Source organism: Coregonus lavaretus, assembly GCF_964263955.1.
Source record: "Coregonus lavaretus genome assembly, chromosome: 1".
Classification (NCBI taxonomy): Eukaryota; Metazoa; Chordata; class Actinopteri; order Salmoniformes; family Salmonidae; genus Coregonus; species Coregonus lavaretus.
In genome coordinates this window covers 63,814,948-63,835,578 of record NC_139988.1, presented here as the reverse complement: position 1 = coordinate 63,835,578, position 20,631 = coordinate 63,814,948, and the positions used below count along the sequence as shown (strand labels likewise).

At 41.8% G+C, this 20,631-nt stretch overlaps 1 protein-coding gene across 1 annotated transcript; it reads left to right on the top strand.

Annotated features, from left to right (window-relative positions):
* Positions 1–5,543: 5,543 nt before the first annotated feature.
* On the top strand, positions 5,544–19,378 carry LOC311136709 (uncharacterized protein). Its single transcript, XM_084170955.1, has 17 exons — positions 5,544–5,752; positions 6,233–6,338; positions 7,672–7,753; positions 7,855–7,970; positions 8,168–8,240; positions 8,387–9,185; positions 9,869–10,107; positions 10,209–10,896; positions 11,007–11,125; positions 11,282–11,459; positions 12,055–12,192; positions 12,738–13,342; positions 13,569–13,605; positions 14,091–14,196; positions 14,725–14,806; positions 14,915–15,030; positions 15,974–19,378. The coding sequence occupies exons 2-17, from the start codon at positions 6,250–6,252 to the stop codon at positions 19,098–19,100; spliced, it is 6,594 nt and encodes a 2,197-aa protein (XP_084027081.1). The 5' UTR covers positions 5,544–5,752; positions 6,233–6,249; the 3' UTR covers positions 19,101–19,378.
* Positions 19,379–20,631: the final 1,253 nt, after the last annotated feature.

Below are 20,631 nucleotides of genomic sequence, written 5' to 3'. Positions count from 1 at the left end.
TTTATTAATTACTACATTTAACTAACATTAGATAGTTAATCCAGAGAGTCTTACCTTTGCCTCGATTCGGCAGTCTCGTCCAGATCATCATGGCATTTGTAGTTCTTTAGATAGCCACATTTGCAGCTAATTAGCATTTCATTTTAGGGTGGTAAATACAGACCAATATATTGATAAAAGTCACCTTGTCCTAGAGAGATTTACACAGTTATCAAAAACTTCACGCCAGGGTAAGCCTACACTTCTTCTTCGATGAGGTTTACACTACACTCACTTTTTTTAAATTTTTTATAAATAAATAAAACACCACCCTACTCTTATTTAAATTATTTAAATCTATTTAGTCCTACTTCAGGCCACCAGCCTGAAAGGATGGGACACCACCACTTAACACACCCTGTAACTCTTCTGGTGTCAAGTCTCGCACACCCAAATACCTCTCTGCAGCTGCAACTACAACCTCAATTTTCTGCGACTTACGCTCCATCCCTGCAGTACAGTTGATAACCATTGCTATAAAAGCTAAAAATCCAATCTTACTGAAACATATATCACTTGTTGGCCTATCCATCTGTACTGGTACACACACCCGTCGCTATGGGCGGGCCATAGGGGGCCGGGCCCGCCCCCAAAAATGCTTGTGCCCCCCCCCCACTTGAGGGAATGTATTATTAAATAAACGTACTGTAGGCTAATAATAATTGTGCCCTGCCCTCCCATGCATTTCATATGCCCCCCTTAAGACTGAGGTCTGGCGACAGGTCTGCTGGTACATATCTACTACTCACACAACTCCTCTCAGAATCCCTCCCCCTTGACCCATCTTCCTCTACTTTCTTCATTGCCTCAGCATATTGTGCACTACTCTAACCCTGGAAATCTCAACCTGCCTCGCTCGCACCAGACATTTCTGATCCCCAGCCCCATGGGCACCCCTACAATTAACACATACCACTACTTTCCCCAATGCTACACATTCATTTGTCTCATGACCTTCTGCAGACTTCTCACAACTAGGAACCTCCCTCCTACACACTGCTGCCACATGCCCATAAGCCTGACACAAAAGCTCGTACAGGGTAACTTATATATCCTAAGATCACTTTGGTGGGCGAAGACTCAACATCAAAACTCAAAAGAACAGACAACGACTCTACTGTTTCACCACTCACGCCACCCTTTCTGCGTCACACCAAACGTCGAGCATCACAAACACCGGGAATCTTCACCTTCAGTTGGTCAACTTTCACATTTACCGCTACCCCAGTAATCACTCCTTTCAATGGCGCCCTTTTCTTCAGAGCAAAACAATTCACATCTCTTGCCCCCATTCGTTTAACGCTGAGCGCCTGCACCCTCTGACCAGAGCAGAAACACAAACAATTATCACAAGACCACTTCTGGTTACCCTCACTGATTCCACAGCACCCAACTCTGTTTTCACCCACCCTGAAACCACAAATGGATCAGCCAAAAGGCAAGGGTCCACTTTTTCCAAAAACTTCACTCCTACTGTCACAGACTTATCTTTATCCTGACCCTCGGTGCAAGCCTCAGGCTCCGAGAACTTCACCACACCTACCACCTCTGATAATTCGCCCTCATTCAGCTCAATCTGCCTACACTTTCTACCATTCTTCTTTAACAAACCATCTCCCTTTTCCCCACCATTTTTAACCGACTTAAGCTCACCCTCCCTCACTCTCTCTCAGACCTCCTCTGCCTCTATTTTTCCCTCCATTCCTCCTCCATATTCCAAGTATACGTCTCCTTATGATAATACTGCACTTCTCCTGACATACATCTTGTTCTTGCCTTCTCAAGGGACGCCATTTAACCGGCTGTCACAATCTCAGTACAATCAGCACGAACCCCTCGGGATGTAACGCTCAACAGTGCATCCCACCGCATCTGGTAAGCCTACACGAAACACAGCCCTTATTTTAAGTGTTTCTAAAATGCCCTATGGGAAAAATGTATGGTGGGAAAACTATTGAAACCATTTCCCTGTTTGACCGCTAGGTATTATGACTCATACTGTGGTACTCTATTGAGTTGTGTGACAAAACTGCACATTTTAGTGGCTTTTATTGTCCCCAGCACAAGTTGCATCTGTGTAATGATCGTGCTGTTTAATCAGCTTCTTGATATACCACACATGTCAGAGCGAGCCTCTCTCTTTGGTGTGAGTGACGTGAGTTCGGAACAATTGAATGTATGCGTCTTAGAAGTAGTTTTCACATACAAACTTTAGTTGTGTCCGAACCAGGGACGGCCTGTTCAATAGGGCGATATGGGCGACGCACTGCCAAACGGGAAAAGGAAGGGATTTTTTTTCTAATCAATTATATCACTGCAACAGTAGTTATCAGTGTTGTAATCTATACGTCTGATCTGCCACAGTGCCACACTGCCACTAAATGTCGAATCAGGCTAAAGTCGTGCTTCAAATGGCTCCACCCCCTTTTGGGGCGATTTCAGTCAGATTGAAAATCGCCCAGAACTTCTGTCATAGACTCCCATGTAAAATCTATTTTTTTCAAATTTCAGAGCCTTCAATACAATCTCAATGGGTGTCTGTGGGCTTGCACTTACGCGCTTTCGTCATACGTTACGTAACCATGAACGTAACTGAGAAAAGAGTGGATTGTTTGAAAGAAGTTCCTTTTTGTCGGCGAACAAATTAAGATAAATTGGCAACGAAACAATTAGGACCTCCCAGACCAAATTTAATAATTCAACAGGTTTCTACTAAAGGCGGAAAGTCCTACACCCGAGGATTTTCCAAAAATTGGTACGAACGAAAAAAGACATTGCCACTCACTCAACTGGATGACGAGGGATACAGGCTAGCTGTCCGCCGCCACAACGATGAGGTTAGTGTTGATAATCACAAGTTTACTGGATGTGGATATGGTGTAATAAAGGCAGTTTATTCAGAGGTAAATATATCTGGAATCGCGTTCACGGACCCGTTCGTCAAACTCTTAGGGAGCTATAAATTAAGCCCCATTACTTACCATATCAGATAAGAGAAATTGCTGCAGCTACATATATTTTACATCCTGGCCCTACATAGTTCACTATTTGCATCACTTACCAAAATATTACATGTGGTCATATATGCTTGGAAAGTGGAGATGCCATAGAACGTCAAAAAAGTAAACATTGCTGGAGACACATTGCCGTTTTGGAGAAGACATCGCGTTTGCTAGCGAAGAGATTTGTTGTGGCAAATGAACTTGGGCTGGGAATTGCCAGGAACCTCACGATAAGATATATGCATCAGCATTGCGAGTCTCATGATTCTATACGTATTGCGATTCGATACTGTGATTTTATTGCGCACCATATGTCTGTTGCAGAGGGATCAGAAAGCCATGAGAACGAGTTTTGATCAGTCATGGAAATAAAAGTGCTGAAAACAAATTGGCTCCCAATGTGAAAAGATTGAGAACAAGCTATGAAGGAACAATAATGGTGTTTTGGTGCAGGTACAGCCAACTAGCGCTAAAATATTGCGATATTGTCAATACAGTATATCGTAAAGTATCACTATGTAACTCGATTTCTTTCACCCCAATCCCTCAAATTAACGGTAAATAACTGAATTGTTTGCCCCACATTTAGCTAAGATGATTAGCTAGCCAGCTAAAATGTTTTAGTTAGTTAGCAGTCGCATCTACAATAGTTTACTGTCAATAACATGTCTCCAAAAATGACGTGGTGTCTCCAATTGTGTTGACATTTTACAATTGCAATGCGCATCCATGAGTATCCACTTTCTGTAGCTCAGCTGGTAGAGCATGGTGCTTGTAACGCCAAGGTAGTGGGTTCGATCCCCGGGACCACCCATACACAAAAATGTATGCACGCATGACTGTAAGTCGCTTTGGATAAAAGCGTCTGCTAAATGGCATATTATTATTATTATTATTATTATTATTATTATTATCTGAAGAGAGCCCCGAAACATTGTGTGCAGACATTTTATGCAATAAATGAAGTAGGTTCAATCTAGTAGTTCTGATCTTCTGATTGGTCCTGATGAGTTGGGCGAGGTCCCCTGCAGGCTACTGTCACTGTTGCATTGGCTCTGAGTCGGGTTCTCTGTCTTCAAATGTTCAGCCTAAGAGAGGGGATTTTTGTGTGTGTGTGTGTGTGTTTAACAGTGATGATGTGTGTGTGTGTGTGTGTGTTTAACAGTGATGATGTGTGTGTGTGTGTGTGTTTGTGTGTGTGTGTGTCCTCAGAGCAAGAACTCGTGAGTTGGAAGAACTGAGAGGCCTATGGCGTGGGTGTTGTCCTTGGCCACCTGCTGACAAGGCTGACAAGATAGGACCCTTTTGTCCATTGTTATTGGATAGGAACAGAACTTATAACCAGCTCCTGACCTAAATAGATCTTAGCACAACATTTTACTCAACATATCATATTCCATATTCACTATAACAAATATATTTACTACGACATTAGCAAGAACCGCCACATCCTCAGCCGGCTAATCCAGTGTGTGAAGTTTTGCGGAGTGTTTGAGTTAGCTTTGCGAGGCAAAGATGAAACTGAGGGCTCCACCAACCCTGGTAAGCCAACCCTTTTGAGATCAGTCAATAAATGCTTCTGGTATTGACTTATATGCTGCCCCTGTCTTCATGTTGTTGCTGGACATATCTTTTTTAAAATGTGTGTAGGTCACCTAAATCATCAGAAAAATTGCCCCTCCTGAGAATTTTTTCAGGAGCCGCCACTGGTCCGAACTCTGAATCAAATATGCTTCCCAAAAATAACATGGTCGCTGTGGTAGAACGTTTATTTTGATTGGCGATGTTCTGCATTTATCAGAGTGCCATCAGGTAGCCTGATTTCAGACGTGTCCATGTAAATATAATTATTTGGGAAATCGTTCTAATTGCAAAGCATGTAAACGTTTTATAATCGAACTTTTTTTTAAATCTGACTCTCCACTATAATCGCATTATTGTATTTCTCCAGGAAATTTATTTTCAAGTTAACGTTACCTTACTCACAAATTAATTTGTTTGGTATTTTGATTAGTTCACATTGAGCATTCAGTTACAAGGAACGAAAAGACTAAACGTACCTTTTTGTTTTGGGGAATTTTTTACTTTTAACATAAAATCACTTGTTTGTCAGCAGTGTACACATTTAACTACATTGTATCACAGATAACTGTATAATTTCTTACAACATCATTCAACAAATCCGCTCTGCCTCCTCACCACTGTGGGTGTACCTTTAGAAGGATTTCAGCCAATGGACACACTTCGCGCGGAATTTCAAACGTTTTCAAATGTCTATCTGTTAAGGCGAAGAAGTGCTCCGCCGGGCTTGTAAACAAAATAGTCCTTCATATTTTAAAACACATTTGACACTTAAATGTGTAAAACGGGGTATATGTTTTACAAAATATAATATCCAATATATTTTATGACCTACCAAGTCCACCGCACAACTATGTGTTTTAAGTAGATTGAGTTGGGCGGAAGGATTTAATGTACACTGAAGTACGCTTGCACAGTTTTGCCAAGACCAATAAGGAACGGTCCACATCTACACATTAGCTAAAGCTAGGTAGGGCAAGATAACGACAAACTATTTTAGGAAGGTAATGCGAGCCTTTTAATAAGGCTGATGATTTTATCAATCATTGTTATAGTTTAATAAAGGGTAAAGTATTATCCTGTAGTTTATGGACGACCAGCTGTTTTGAAGAATATTTGAACTGCCTCAGGTAACGTTAACATAAAATAAAGTATCCTTGCTTGCTAATTTAGCTAGCTTACGCCAGCCAAAAGTTTACGACAAGGTTGAAATACCCATTCTAAATTGGTTTGTAGTTGGCTAAATATGCTTATTCTGTTAACCTTATCGATAATTCGTTGACATTGAAGCGCGTGGGTAGTTAGCTAGTTAACTTGTTGGCTAGATACTACTAGCTAGGTTAGCGCGGTGCCATGCGTGTTGAATAGATGTTGGTGGGCGATTAAATTTTAAACCCAAATGTAATTACTACCAAGGCAAGAGACGCTAACGTTACAATCGTCAAACGTATCATTGCTTGGCAGTTGTAACCAGTTGGCACACAGATTATTGGTCAAATTGTTGTCTTTTTGTTACAAATCAGATCAATGTGGGTAACTACAATCATTGTTGAATCAGTCACATTTGACACGATTGCTCAATGTCTTAACGTTTATTTCTTTGTATTTAGGTAACGTTGAATTAAAAATGCCCCTGCACGGGAAAATTGTTGTTATCAAAAGGAGTGGAGGAGATGGGACTGAGTTTCCTCTGACTGCATCATGCTTATTTGGAAGGTAAGAAAAATCCTTTAAAATCTGTCAATGCGTGCAATGCTGTAGTACTGTGTCAAAATTTAATATATTCTCGGTTTTTATAGGTACTGTTAAATGTATGAAAGACAACTTTTGCGGCATGTATGGAACGTGTTTTTTACTCGGTGGTTCAATGTTGCAGTCTAGCCATTTTAAATTTGTTTTAGGCGGGCTTTCTGCTGCTTACTTCGGTCGTTGAGCTTTGTTCACTATTACAGCGTTTCATAACGTTTCAAAAGACATGTCACCGCACACACCCTAGAGATCTATTCAATTTTATCCACTGAAAATCAACAATGGATTGGATTAAACCCACTCATGTTGATAAATTGTCACGCATTTACTCAACTGGACTGTTCCTGTATGTGCTGTGTGAACCCCAGGAAGTGTAGTTGTTGGTAGAGTTTATGGTAGTGTCCACCTATGGGTGAAACCGTGCTTTGGTGATAATTTCACTTCCTTATGTTATAAAATACATTTTTATCAAGAAATGACTATTCATGTTCTAAATCTTTCAATGGGGTCTTTCTCTAACATATCATTAACATTATATCAAAAAAGTCGGATTTGGTAACCTAATGTATCCGATAATAAGCACCGAGCTCTGACATAGCGGTGCAGGTTTCTCATAACTTGAGGGTTTTGTGTTCGTCTTCGGGGTTGCAAAATTAGCACGACTTGAGCTGAATTAAATGTATAAGGCTTTGAAAATAAGAAGTTTGGTATACGCTCAGTTGACATTTCAGACATTGTTTTATTGAGATAAAAATCGTTTTTTGTTTGTTTTTTTTTCTTTCGAAAAGCGTATAGTAAAATATGAATATATTACATGTCATGTCTCAAAATAGATATCTATCTTAGCTCTAAATAGTTATGTCCTCCAGATTCGAGAAGAAAGTGAGCCTGTCAGGTAGCCTTAATTCTTGCACAAAATCCAGCCTAGCTGATGCAATGCCATTTTTTTGTTTATTTTTTATGTATCACTTTTTCTCTGGCCTCCATTTATTTAGTAACCCTAATTTTGGCCAATCTACAAGGGTAAAAACTCCCATAACTTTTGAAAGGATTATGATAGACATGAGGTTTGGACCATAGTTTTTCTCAGGATGATCTACACAATTAACATTGTTTTACCCATTGGGCAAAATAGGCTTTTTTGATTGGACACCCTACTTCTGGTGTTATGAAATATAATTGACATGCCTTCAACACTAAACATTTTCTATTGACAGAACCAAATATTTGTTTATGTATAAAAAAATATAAAAATGTACACAACCTTTTTACAGAATATTATGGTATTTTTGTCTCTTAGGAAACCTGACTGCGACATTCGCATTCAACTTCCCCAAGTCTCCAAGGAGCATTGCAGGATTGAGTTGAATGAAAATAAAGAGGTAACTACAGTCAGTCAATATCATTGCTGCCTTCAGTCAGTCAGTTTTTTATTTTACTGTCTGTAGAGCAAGTATTGAAAGACTGTTTTTTTTTCTTACAGGTTATTTTAACCAATTTGAGTTCAGTGAACCCGACCCGTGTCAATGGGGAGGTTTTTCAGCAGTCTGAATGTTTGAAACATGGAGATCTAATCACAATTATTGACCGTTCTTTCAGGTTTGTGCATCTTATGTCAGTTTATAACATAGTCAGAGAAATATAATTTGGATGTGTTTAATCTGCTTACTGTCTGTTTAAAATTTGATGGACATCATGTCATAGTTGGACAAGTATTTGGCATTTTATACATACACTTGGATAGACAATATGATAATGGCTCTTTGTTTTTTTACATTTCATTTTTTATTTTTCAGGTTTGAATACCCTCCTGCACCCACTCCAAAGAAAAATAGATCTTCTACTGCTAGCAAAAGTGAAACTCCTCAGGTATTATGCATGTTATACACTAAAGTAAAAGCCTGAAGCATATTTGGTAATAAAGCATTACTTACTATTTATATGCACCGTTGAGGAAATCTACTGCATGAATCTCCCTAGAAAGTCTGTGCTCAAGCTGTCTCTGTTTGTCACAGGTTTTACATGAAACCCAAGCGAGGGATACCAGCGCTAAAGATGGAACCAACACTTCTGATGTCAAACCCAAGGAGGATGGAAGTCTTGAACAGAACAAGCCGAGCTCCCCCTTCTGTGAGCTGTACCAAATGTTCAAACAAGATCTGGATTCCAAGACTCCAAAGAAAGCACCTGGAACACCTGCTTCAAGGCTTTGCCCACAGAACCCTATCTCAACCAAGAAAGTGGATGGGGCGTCTGTCATTTCCACACCCAAGAAGGCGGAAACTGAAAATGTGTCACCTATCACTGGAGTGACTCCAAAATCAGCTCAGAAGAAGCGAAAGTCCCTCAAAGGTTTGGTTGTTGAGGGGAATGTGCCAGTTGAAGATTTCATCCAACTGCCTCAATCTATTCAAGAAACTCCCAAAGGTAAAAGGCGTTCTTCAAAGTCCAAAACACCCACTACGGTTGAAGAAAAATCCACCCCTGTTTCTCAGAGGAAAAGTCGCCCGGCAACCCCCGAGAAATTCACTGCTCGTGAAGTGGTTGAGCATATTTCTGAGTGTCCGACTGCAGAAACCCATAAGACACCCACTAGAAGGAGGAGCAAAGAAGCCACTCCAATCAAATCTTTGGTAACTGGGGTAGAACCACCTGCTGATGCTGTCATCTCAAACCAAGACCAGACCGTACTAACTGAGAATTCCACGCCAAGTACTCCTAAGACAGAGTTCTCCCGCTCTCCAAGGTCTGCTGGGAAAAAGCTTCAAGCTCATGATGTGCTTTGTGAGCTGGAGGCGACCACACCCACCAATGGTGAGAAAACAATGCAAGGTTATTTCCCAATGGCGGTCACATTCTTTACGCATACATTTAATGAGTTCAATAATTATTAGCCTACTTTGTTTTAGTTTCAATGTCAATTCTTTGATTATTACATACTGTACGATTATTATGTTTAACCTAATGCCTGTATATACGTATGAACAAAGTTATCGATCATGTGACACCATTCCTATGTGAACACTCAAGTGTATTGAAGTCTGTTAAGATGGCTCTCATGGAGGCAACATGTGCAGTTTGAGCTACTCCAGGAAGTGACTTTGCAGGCTAGCTCAGTGCTGCCTCCTCTCAATGAGTAACTTGAGTTCAAGGCCGACCAGAGTACTGCAGGCCGCCATTAGCGACTAACTTCTTCTGTGTGATATTTTTTAATAATTGGTTCAAGAACACATCTGGTGTATTGGACGCAATTATTGGTACCATGATTGTCTTCAAAACATTTTATTTACACAAAGATTGCGATTTTTCAATTCACTATAATAGGGGATACTGTTTTCTGCTAACAATGCCTGAAGTACTGCGGTTCGCCATGAACTTCTGTGGCTTCAATGAGAAGGGCAGTCGTTCTCCCTTGGTTTAACCTAAGGGGTGCATGCCCTCTTGTGATTGAATGTGTTTGACCGGTATAATAAAACATTTTTCATTTCCATCTTCAGTTAAACAGTCGTCTGCTAAGAAACGGAAGAGTGGAGAACTTGAAACTGAATTTCCAACACCGCTGTGCAAGAGGAAAAGGGTTTCATTCGGAGGTCATTTGGAGCCGGAACTGTTCGATAAACGTCTTCCTCCTGACTCCCCACTATGCAAAGGAGCCACTCCTGGACGGCGAAGCCTGTGTGTCCCCAAAACGAAACAGTCACTCCTCAGGAGAGCGTCTGCAATTGGTCTGATAAAGGTACGTTCAATAATATACTGTAGGTTGTGTGCTGACTTTGCTCCTCATTTCACATATATTGATGATGAACTGATTCTGACTCAATTTTTTTCATTTCATAGGAGCATGAACAATCTGCCCCAGAGAGTCTTAAAGTGAAAGGAAGTCCAGGAAAGAACGCATCTCCCAAGACTCCCTCGCCTGCCAAGAAGTCACCGAAGGCAACTCCCAAGACTCCCTCACCTGCCAAGAAGTCACCGAAGGCAACTCCCAAGACTCCCTCACCTGCCAAGAAGACACCGAAGGCAACTCCCAAGACTCCCTCACCTGCCAAGAAGACACCGAAGGCAACTCCCAAGACTCCCTCACCTGCCAAGAAGTCACCGAAGGCAACTCCCAAGACTCCCTCACCTGCCAAGAAGACACCGAAAGCTAAAACTCCATCTCCGGGTAAAGAGAAGACCCCGAAAACCGCTGTGAAGACTCCATCTCCTGCTCGAAGAAAGTCTCCATTAAAAGATGGATCTCAAACACCCAAGGCTGGAAAAACTCAGAAGACCCCTGCAAGTTTGCCTTCAGCCAACACAACACCCACCGTGCAAGGCCGGTTCTCAGTGTCCCTCATCAGCACCCCATCACCCACCACAGACCAGGACTCTGTCCTACAGACGTCTGTCACTGTAACGCCTCGTGTTCCCTTGAGGCGAACAAGCATGAAGTCTACCTCGAAGACAATACAGAACAGCGCAATAACGAATGCCCTGCAAGTCATCCGTAGAAGAAGTGGTGTTTCTCGGGCATCAATGAAAGGTATGCATCTATTTACTTTATTTTCTCTTTGGGATTCAATAACTTTTTGTTGATTGGGTATTGATTTTATTTTGATTGCAATCTAAGTGTTTAATTTCCATTGTTTCGAGTTGTGAATTCCTGGGCTGACATTGTGAAGTTTGGCCAGACCAAGGCCCAAGCTGTTATCCCAACCAAGAGAACTTCCACCCGAGTGACTAAGACGAAGACTGTTGTACCAAAACCCAAGGTATGCTTCGATTAGTATTTTGCCCTCCATGACTGCACTTCATGAAATGTGTCTAGTGTAGCAAATATGAAGCTTGTTGTTAAGTTGACTTCAATGGTTTTGTCTTGATTTAGTTTTTCTACATTACCTAACCTGTTGATGTTAATTATGTTACAGACGCCTACGAGGAAACTCATAGGACATGTCAGCACTGGTCATGCAGATTCACCTGTGACCATTGTTGTGGGCAAAGCTCACAGGCTGAAAGCCATTCAGCCAAGTGGGGCTGCCCCAAAGCTTGTCCACAACATTGCACTGCTAAGAAATAACATGAGAATGGATGAGGATTTGTCAGGTAATTAGTCAAATTTCCTAATCCCACTACTCTATGTGCATATGTTTTTCATATGGGGTGTGTTGGTAAATTCACTCTAGTGTCAGTGCGCACTGGGACGTTCGTAAATTCACAGAGTTGTTAAGATTGTCCGTTCCTAAATTCAGAGCATTTCTCTCTGGAAGTGCACTCTGGCCGAGGAGTAGGGTTGATCCGAGCGTTCTGACCTCACAACGGCAGTCAAGCACCCAAGCTAACTGGCTAAAGTTAGCTAGCTACTTCCAGACACATGAGAGAACATCTCACTCTGAATATTTTACTCACCCTAGCAGAGCTGATCAGTGTTTTCATGTTATGAAGAGGGTTAGTGACTAACTCTGTTACTGGCAACAATTTAATTACTTTTTTAAGCTTATGTTTATGTAAACCTGTCTTAACAAATGAGTTTAGGGCCTTCGAAAATTCCTCATTTATTCTGCACTCTCAAACCAGGGTGCTCAGAATTCGGAGTAGATTGCCAGGGTGAATTTACGAACGCACCCATGGTATATAAAGGACTTGTTGCATTGTCATATTGTGCTCAAGTAAAGCAACTGGGTTTTGTTTGTGGTTTCAGGAGTTGCAGACATGTTCAAGACCCCTGCAAGGCAGAGTAAGTCTGTGGTCAATGTGCAGAGTGCCCTCAAGACCCCCCAGAGATCCCAGTCTACATCTATGATTGACTCATCACTGATGAATACCCCAGAGGAGACTAGTAAGTGATTTTGGGAGAATCTCAATTGCATACTCCTGTCCTCTCGCCTCTTCTCAAAATCCATTGGAGAAGGTCAGAGGGGCGGGACCTCTGGCTTTCTCATCTAATGGGTTTTTAGGAGGAGAAGGGATGCAAGGAGTATGCAATTGAGATCATGTCAAGATGAGTAGGAATTATGAAGAATCTGGTGTGAGGGATTTCTTTGAATTGTACACTGTGTATTAGATGTTTCATACATTGTTTTCATGCTCGTCAAACTATTCATTGACCACTCGTGCCCTGTGGATGGGGGCATTGTCATCCTATGGGGGAGTAGCCAAAATAATGACCTGCCCAGCATTTTTATACATGACCCTAAGCATGATGGGATGTTAATTGCTTAACTAACTCAGGAACCACACCTGTGTGGAAGCACCTGCTTTCAATATACTTTGTATCCCTTATTTACTCAAGCATTACTGTTATTTTGGCAGTTAACTGTATCAATCATGTTGAAATCAGTTGACACTAAATATACCCTATCTGTTTATTCTCTATCTTCGCAGGTGAAATGGTGGTGTCTCCACTTTTTGTTTCTACTGCTCAACGGGGAGCATACAACAGCGATGCAGTCACTAGACTCCTTCGAGATGATCAAGAATCCAGTTTCATCACTGCAAATGCCACTGAGGAAGCTGACTCACATACTGCACAAAATGAGATTCCTGCCTTAGAGATGTCTTCCGAAGAATCGAAGGAAGAACAGCAGCCAGAATCTGAAAAAATTATTTTGACTCCCAAACAGAAGAAACCTGAACAACCCGAGTGTCTCACTGGAGTGAAGAGGATTATGAAGACCCCAAGACAGAAGGTGCAACCCATTGAAGACCTCAGAGGAAAACTGTTGAAAACTCCCAAACAGAAACTTGAACAACCCGAGTGTCTCACTGGCGTGAAGAGGATCATGAAGACCCCAAGACAGAAGGTTCAACCCATTGAAGACCTCAGAGGAAAACTGATGACAACTCCAAGAGGGCCTAAGGCTGCTCAGGAAGTAAGCTTAGATGGTATGAAGGAACTCCTGATGACCCCCAAACAAATCGCTGAACCTGTTGAAGAGATTTCTGGTAAAGCCCAAGATGATGACAATGTCCACAGCGAGACAAAAGAGGTAAAGGCAACACAGGGCTATTTCTGTGTAGTTTTAACTAATTTTTTGTAACACAGATGTTATTTGGTATAATGGTATATTGACATACCAAAATATGTAAGCATAACTTATTTGCCTGTAATGTTTATTTCATCTTATCCCATGGCTACTATAATAGGTTCTGAATATTTAAACTTCACACATTTTTAATTACAAAGGTCTTATTTTGTTTCATATTTTTTTTTAGATTCAAGGCGACTCTATTTCTCCTAAATGCCTCTCAGGTAACGTATATCTGCTTGCTTGCTAGCTAACATAAGCATTCACAATGCACAGTGACAATAACAGTTAGCTTTGCCCGTCAGTCCACATCAATGTTGGAATAGAAATTCTAAATTGGTGTTTGAAGCTCTGCTTATTCTGCTACCGGTAATTCGTTTACACTGAAGCGCGTGGTTACTTGGCTAGCTAGGTTGGTTAGCATGGTGGCATGCGTGTTCAATGCAGCAATGCATGTTGGTTGGCGATTTCAATTTTTAACTCATGTAACCTACGATTAGTTAACTACTATCAAGAGGCACTGCAATCATTAAATGTATCCTTGCTAGGCAGTAGTAACCATTTTGCACACAGATAATAAATTGTTGCCGTTCTTTTACGAATCGGAAGAACTTGGCTGGCTAGCTAGCGCCAGTAGCTATAATGATTGAGTCAGACACATTTCACACGATTGCTCAATGTCTTTTAACATTTGTTTCTTTTTATTTAGGTAACGTTGAATTCAAAATGCCCTTGTACGGGAAAATTTTTGTAATCAAAAGGAGTGGAGGAGATGGGACTGAGTTTCCACTGACTGCATCATGCTTATTTGGAAGGTGAGAAAAAGCCCCCTGTGCCCATATTCGGCAATACCGTATACCCCGGTGTGATATAGAAATGGTATGAATGTCTGGATACTGCCCAACCCTACTTGGGTCCATTTTTTAATTTGTAAAGAGGCGGGCTTTCTACTGCTGTCTTCGGTTGTTGAGCTTTGTTCACTATTGCAGCGTTTCATAACGTTTCAATAGACATGTCACCACAGACCCTAGAGATCCATTCAGCCTTATCCACTGAAAATGAATTATGGATTGGATTTAGCCAGCTCTTGTTGATAAATTGTCAGGCATTTACTCAACTGAACTTTTGTTTCCATATGTGTGCTGTTCGAACCCCAGGAAGTGTAGCTGTTGCTTTAGTAACAGCTTATGGGGATAAAGATAAACCATGAAATAAAATGTAAATGCCTTAAACAGTAAAACATAATAATGACATAATCCTATATTTGCATAGCTGCTGACAGGTATACAAAAATGTTGACAACCTTTTTACAGAATATTTATTATGTTCTTATTGTCTCTTAGGAAACCTGACTGCGACATTTGCATTAAACTTCCCCAAGTATCCAAGGAGCATTGCAGGATTGAGTTGAATGAAAATAATGAGGTAATTGCAGAGTCAGACAATATAATTGCTGCCTTCAATAAGTCAGTCACTTTAATTTTAGTCTCTGTAGAGCAAATGTTGAAATGCAATTTTTTTTTTCTCTTACAGGTTATTTTAACCAATTTGAGTTCCGCGAACCCGACCTGTGTCAATGGGGAGGTTTTGCAGCAGTCTGAACGTTTGAAACATGGAGATCTAATCACAATTATTGACCGTTCTTTCAGGTTTGTGCATCTTATGTCAGTTTAACGCAATAGTCAGAATAATAATTTATTTAATGTGTTTAGTCTAGAGGCCGACCTATATGGGATTTTTGGATCCGATTTTAGTGGAAAATTCACTGTCACCGATATCTGCCTATTCTTTTTATTTTATATTTTATTACTATAGCTGTATAGGAAAAAAATAACATTTTCTGTATGGATCGTGCTTAAAACAGCCCTACAAAGATACTCAGAAAACGTACTTACTCAATTTGATTAAAGAACGTTAATGTAAGCACCACACAAAATTTAGGAGCACCAGAATGACAAAATTTTTTTGTGGAAAAACTGTTACTGTAGTGAAAGGAGGATAAACTGCACAGATTCCAGCAAATAAATTTGCCTCTGAAGACCGCTGCCTCATGCTAGGCTGCTGGAAAACGACATGGGACACATTTTCAATGTATTGGTATTTACTGTAGCTATGTTGTCAACAGCTGTAGCCATTGAATTCTGGTAGTTGTCACTTAAAATGACAAACATCAATCATAACATTTGCCTCTGGCATATTGATGCGCGTTGCCTCAGTGAACGGTCCTTGCTACCCCATTGAAGTTTAAATGTAAAATGGTAAGGGTTAAGGTTCGGCATAGGTAAGGGTTATGGTTGGGGCAAGGCGAGGCGCATCAATATGCCAGAGGCAAATGTTATGATTGATGGTTTTCATTTTAAGTGACACTGCAAAAAAATATTTTAGAAGCTATAGAAATGCATTTATTAATGTCTACATTCTTTTTTGCCGCATTTATTCTATTACAGACACCTTTTAATTCATACTATTAAATTGTGATCCCCCCACACTTGACTTTTTCCACATATTATTTGGCATGTTAAACCACACACTTGGATCCATATGGTAATGATTTACTGTTTTTAAGATTTCATTTGATATTTTCCTTTTCAGGTTTGAATACCCTCCAGCACCCACTCCAAAGAAAAATATATATTCTAAACAGAACACTCCAAGAGGGCCTAAGGCTGCGCAGAAAGTAAGCTTAGATGGTGTGAAGACCCCCAAACACATCGCTCAACCTGTTGAAGAGATTTCTGGTGACGCCCAAGAGATTTCGGATGCCATGACGACAGTGGAGGTAGTGGAAGAGCTTGCTGCTGCTCCTTCTGAGGCAGTGGAGGAAGAACAACTTGCTGCTCTTGCTGAGGCAGTAGAGGAAGAACAGCCTGCTGCTTTTGCTGAGGCAATGGAGGAAGAACAACCTGCTGCTCTTGCTGAGGCAGTGCAGGAGGTAGAAGAGCCAGTTGCTGCGCCTGCTGAGGCAGTGGAGGTAGTGCCAGTTGCTGCACCTGCTGAGGCAGTGGCGGTAGAAGAGCCAGTTGCTGCACCTGCTGAGGCAGTGGAGGTAGAAGAGCCAGTTGCTGCATCTGCTGAGGCAGTGGCGGTAGAAGAGCCAGTTGCTGCACATGCTGAGGCAGTGGAGGTAGAAGAGCCAGTTGCTGCATCTGCTGAGGTAGAAGAGCCAGTTGCTGCATCTGCTGAGGTAGAAGAGCCAGATGCTGCATCTGCTGAGGCAGTGGTGGTAGAAGAGCCAGTTGCTGCATCTGCTGAGGTAGAAGAGCCAGTTGCTGCTTCTGCTGAGGCAGTGGCGGTAGCACATCTGAACAGTGAAGAGCCTGCTGCACCTTCTGTTCCAGTAAAAGGTAGAAGAGGCAAGAAAACGGAGGGGATTGTTCCACCACCTGCCAGACCATCTGCTAGAGGGAGAGCGGCAAGGCGTAATGAAACCAGTAGCGTTGAGGCACCAGCGGAAACTATGGACTCTGTGGATGTCCCAGAGAAAATGGCAGCTGACCCAGGTCCTGCTGAAAAGCCAAAGAGAGGAAGAAAGGCCAAACAGGCTTCTGTAGAGAAAGTTGAAACCGTGCAGGAGAATGCTGTTGAAAGTGAGAGTGCTGAAATTCCTCCAATTGAGGACCAACAGCCAACTTCTGATGTCCCTGTGGAAAAACCCAGAAGAGGAAGAAAGGCCAAACAGGCTTCTGTAAAACAAGTTGAAACTGTGCCGGAGAACACTGTTGAAGCCGTGAATGTTCCTGTCACTGAGAAGGTTGAGGCCCAGACTCCAGTCTTTAGATCTAAGAGAGGAAGAAAACTGGATTCAGTAGAAAAAGTTGAAGCGGAGGTTCTTGAAATTCCTCCAATTGAGATTGTGGAAGCCAAGGAAATGCCTGCTAGTGTTGCTGTTGAGAAACCACGGGCAAGAGGAAGACGGGCTAAACAGGAGTCTGAAGAAGCCAAAACAATGGAAGAAAATGTTGCTGAAGTTGTGGCGGTTGATATTCCTCCTACAGAAACGGTGGATGCCCTAGTCCCTGTTGCAAAACCCAAAAGAGGAAGAAAGACTAAGCAGGAGTCTGTAGAGCAAGTGGAGTCTGTGATTGTTGAAACTCCCATCGAACAGGTTGAGGCACAGGAGCAGGCCACTGTGGCTCCAGTTGAGAAACCCAAAAGAGGAGGAAGAAAGACTAAGCAGGCTTCTGTAGAGCAAGTTGAGGATCACCCCGTTGAGTCTCTGACTGTTGAAGTCCAGGAGCAGACTAACGTGGCTCTGGTTGAGAAACCCAAAAGAGGAGGAAGAAGGACTAAACAGGACCCTGAGTGTGTCGTCCCGCCAGTATCCACAGAGACTCAGGAGGAAACGTCTGCTCCCCCTACCGAGAAACCTAAAAGAGGAGGAAGAAGGACTAAGCAGGCTTCTGTTGAGCCTGTTGAGGATCACCCCGTTGAGTCTCTGACTGTTGAAGCCCAGGAGCAGACTACCGTGGCTCCGGTTGAGAAACCTAAAAGAGGAGGAAGGACTAAACAGGACCCTGAGTGTGTCGTCCCGCCAGTATCCACAGAGACTCAGGAGGAAACGTCTGCTCCCCCTACCGAGAAACCTAAAAGAGGAGGAAGAAGAGCAAAGCAGCAGAAGGTTCCTGAAGTGGTGGAAGTTGAGAACATGGTAGTGAAGGAGGTCCACCTTTCTGCACAAACTGAGGAGGTTGATGCTAAACCAGAGCGTGAAGAGACCGTTGCTGAGGCTGAAGAACTGCTGGAAGCTCGTGTTGTCAAACCAGGATGGGGAAGGAAGGCAAGAGCTGTTGTGAAGGATGAAGTGCCTGCCAAGCGGGCACGCAGAGGAGCAGCTGATTCCACAAAGGTGACCACTGCTGCAGAAGCAACTGTCGAAGTTCCAAATGAGCCTGTCAAGCGAGCCAGAAGGGCAGCTAAATCCAAAGTCTCTGCGGATGAAACCACCATTGCAGCCGAGAGCGCTCCATTGGAGTCTGAGGTAACAGACACTGAGGTCATGACTGTTGTGGTTAAAAAAGGAAGAGGAAAAGCCCCTAAAAAGGGAAATGTTTCTGAAACTACCTCTGACAAGGCAAATTATATTGAAGGCATGGAAACCATTGACGAAGACTCAAAAAATACCTCAACGTCTGTGAATTGGAAACCTGATTTGGAAGTTACACACAAGGTCACCCCTCTTCCTAAACAGAAGAAATCCAGACGGAATGATACTGTTCCTGTTACTGAGGTTGAAGAACAGCCTGAACGGATTGAAGAACAGCAGGTTGTGAAGGCAGTGCGAGGAAGAAGGGCAAGAACTAATGTCGAGGTCAAAGAGGAGACTGTACAATCAACACCCTCAAAAAGGGCACGCCATAGCGCCCCAGAGACCGCCGCTGCTGAAGCCACGGTCCCCATTTCAAAGCCTGTAAACAAAAGAAATATGAAAACTGAAGAGCCAGATCTCTCCGATAAAGCTGTTCCGAAGGAGCCTGTCAAGAAAACAAGAGGAGCAGCAAAGTCTACTGATGCAGCTACCATTGAGGCCACTAGCACTGCTCCTGCTGTCCCGGAGGAAGTGCCAGAGACCGTCTCAGAAGCCACAGTTGTGACAGCTACAAAAGGAAGAGGTAAAGCGCCAAAAAAGGGAAAAGCTGTATCTCAGGAAATTGACATTGAGCAAGCTACCGAGTCAGAGCAGCCAAGTAAACCCCGCAGAGGTAGAGCGGCAAGAAAATAGAGCATAGGCATTCATAGATTTTTGTTTGTTTAATACTTTGGTATAAAAATGCTAATGCGTGATTGCTCAATTTATTATTTTTATTTTTTGTTGTCTGGTGTTATAGTTAGATGTATAATTGAAGTCCTTAGCAGTGCTTTACTAGATTTAGATTATTGGTCTTAATTGTGGGTATTTTTGCTACATTGTCTTACAATCCTTTTAAAGTGTAAAAAAATATTATGGTTTTCTATTCAGTCTGCAAATACTTTGGGGAAAATGGTTCATATTAAAAATCTTAAATTAAGTTGTCAGAGAATTTCTTACTGTGTTGCAGCATTATTGAGGAGGCATGATTGTTTGATTCTCACAAATTGAGTAGGCTCTGGTACTATACATTTTTATATTTGTCTTTGATTTAACTCAAACACATACAATACCACATGCATGGATGTTATCCCCCACATATAATTCATTCAAATTATTGAGGATAAATTCACTGATTTAAATATTTCCATTGTGGTTGTCTTGGCTAAAACGGCATGCCTGTTAAAGGAATAACAAGGCTTTAATGTTTGACACAACACACACAAATAAAGCAAGGAGGCAGGTCTTATATAAAGTGGCTCCAACAGAACCTGTGAAGAGAACAAATGGTGCAAAGCTCCCCATCTCTGCCCCCAGACCCTCTGAGGAAACAAGTGGTCATCTTTACTGTCAAAAAGAAGCCCTGTGACATGTTGTAAGCTTTAAACATTTACCATCTGCTTAAAGCATGTGTCAAACTCATTCCACGAAGGGCCGAGTGTCTGCGGGTTTTCGCTCCAACCTTGTACTTGATAGATGAATTGAGGTCAATGATTAGTTAGGAACTCCCCACATCTAGTTGTCTAGGTCTTAATTGAAAGCAAAGAACAGCAGACACTAGGCCCTCCATCGAATGAGGTTGACACCCATGTCATAAAGGAATGGACATGCTGACTGTCACAGTTGTCTGGGAGTAAAAAAAAAAAAGGAATATTTCAAAAGTTCACGTACTGTGCAGAAAAATGCATCGTGGCCTAGCCTAGACTACCTCTGACTGCGTCCAGAAATAAAGATAAAGATGCAGTTTTCAGCTGCAAGTATGTTGTCCCTGCCAGATATTGTATTCCTCGTAGTTATAATTTCTAGTCTGTGCAAACAAGCGGTGTAGGCAATGTTCCATGTCTTTTAGCTGCATTATAAACATACAATAATTGTGAGTATGATCATTGACCGTCTTCTACCGAGTAGGAAGGAAGTGCATCTCCCCTAAATATCGCAGAAAGACATGCAACATTCTCTGACCCATCCAGAGATAGAGGGGATGCAGTTTATAGCAGATACTCTGTGAAACAAGTTTTACATGCCATGTCTATCTTAGGTTATTAACATACACTGCTCAAAAAAATAAAGGGAACACTTAAACAACACATCCTAGATCTGAATGAATGAAATAATCTTATTAAATACTTTTTCCTTTACATAGTTGAATGTGCTGACAACAAAATCACACAAAAATTATCAATGG

Excerpts from the sequence above, each read along its gene's own strand:
- LOC311136709 (XM_084170955.1), top strand. The coding sequence starts at position 6,250 with ATGCCCCTGCACGGGAAAATTGTTGTTATCAAAAGGAGTGGAGGAGAT. Across the intron at positions 9,186-9,868 it reads GGCGACCACACCCACCAATG|TTAAACAGTCGTCTGCTAAG; the intron begins GTGAGAAAACAA and ends TTCCATCTTCAG. Across the intron at positions 15,031-15,973 it reads ATTATTGACCGTTCTTTCAG|GTTTGAATACCCTCCAGCAC; the intron begins GTTTGTGCATCT and ends TTTCCTTTTCAG.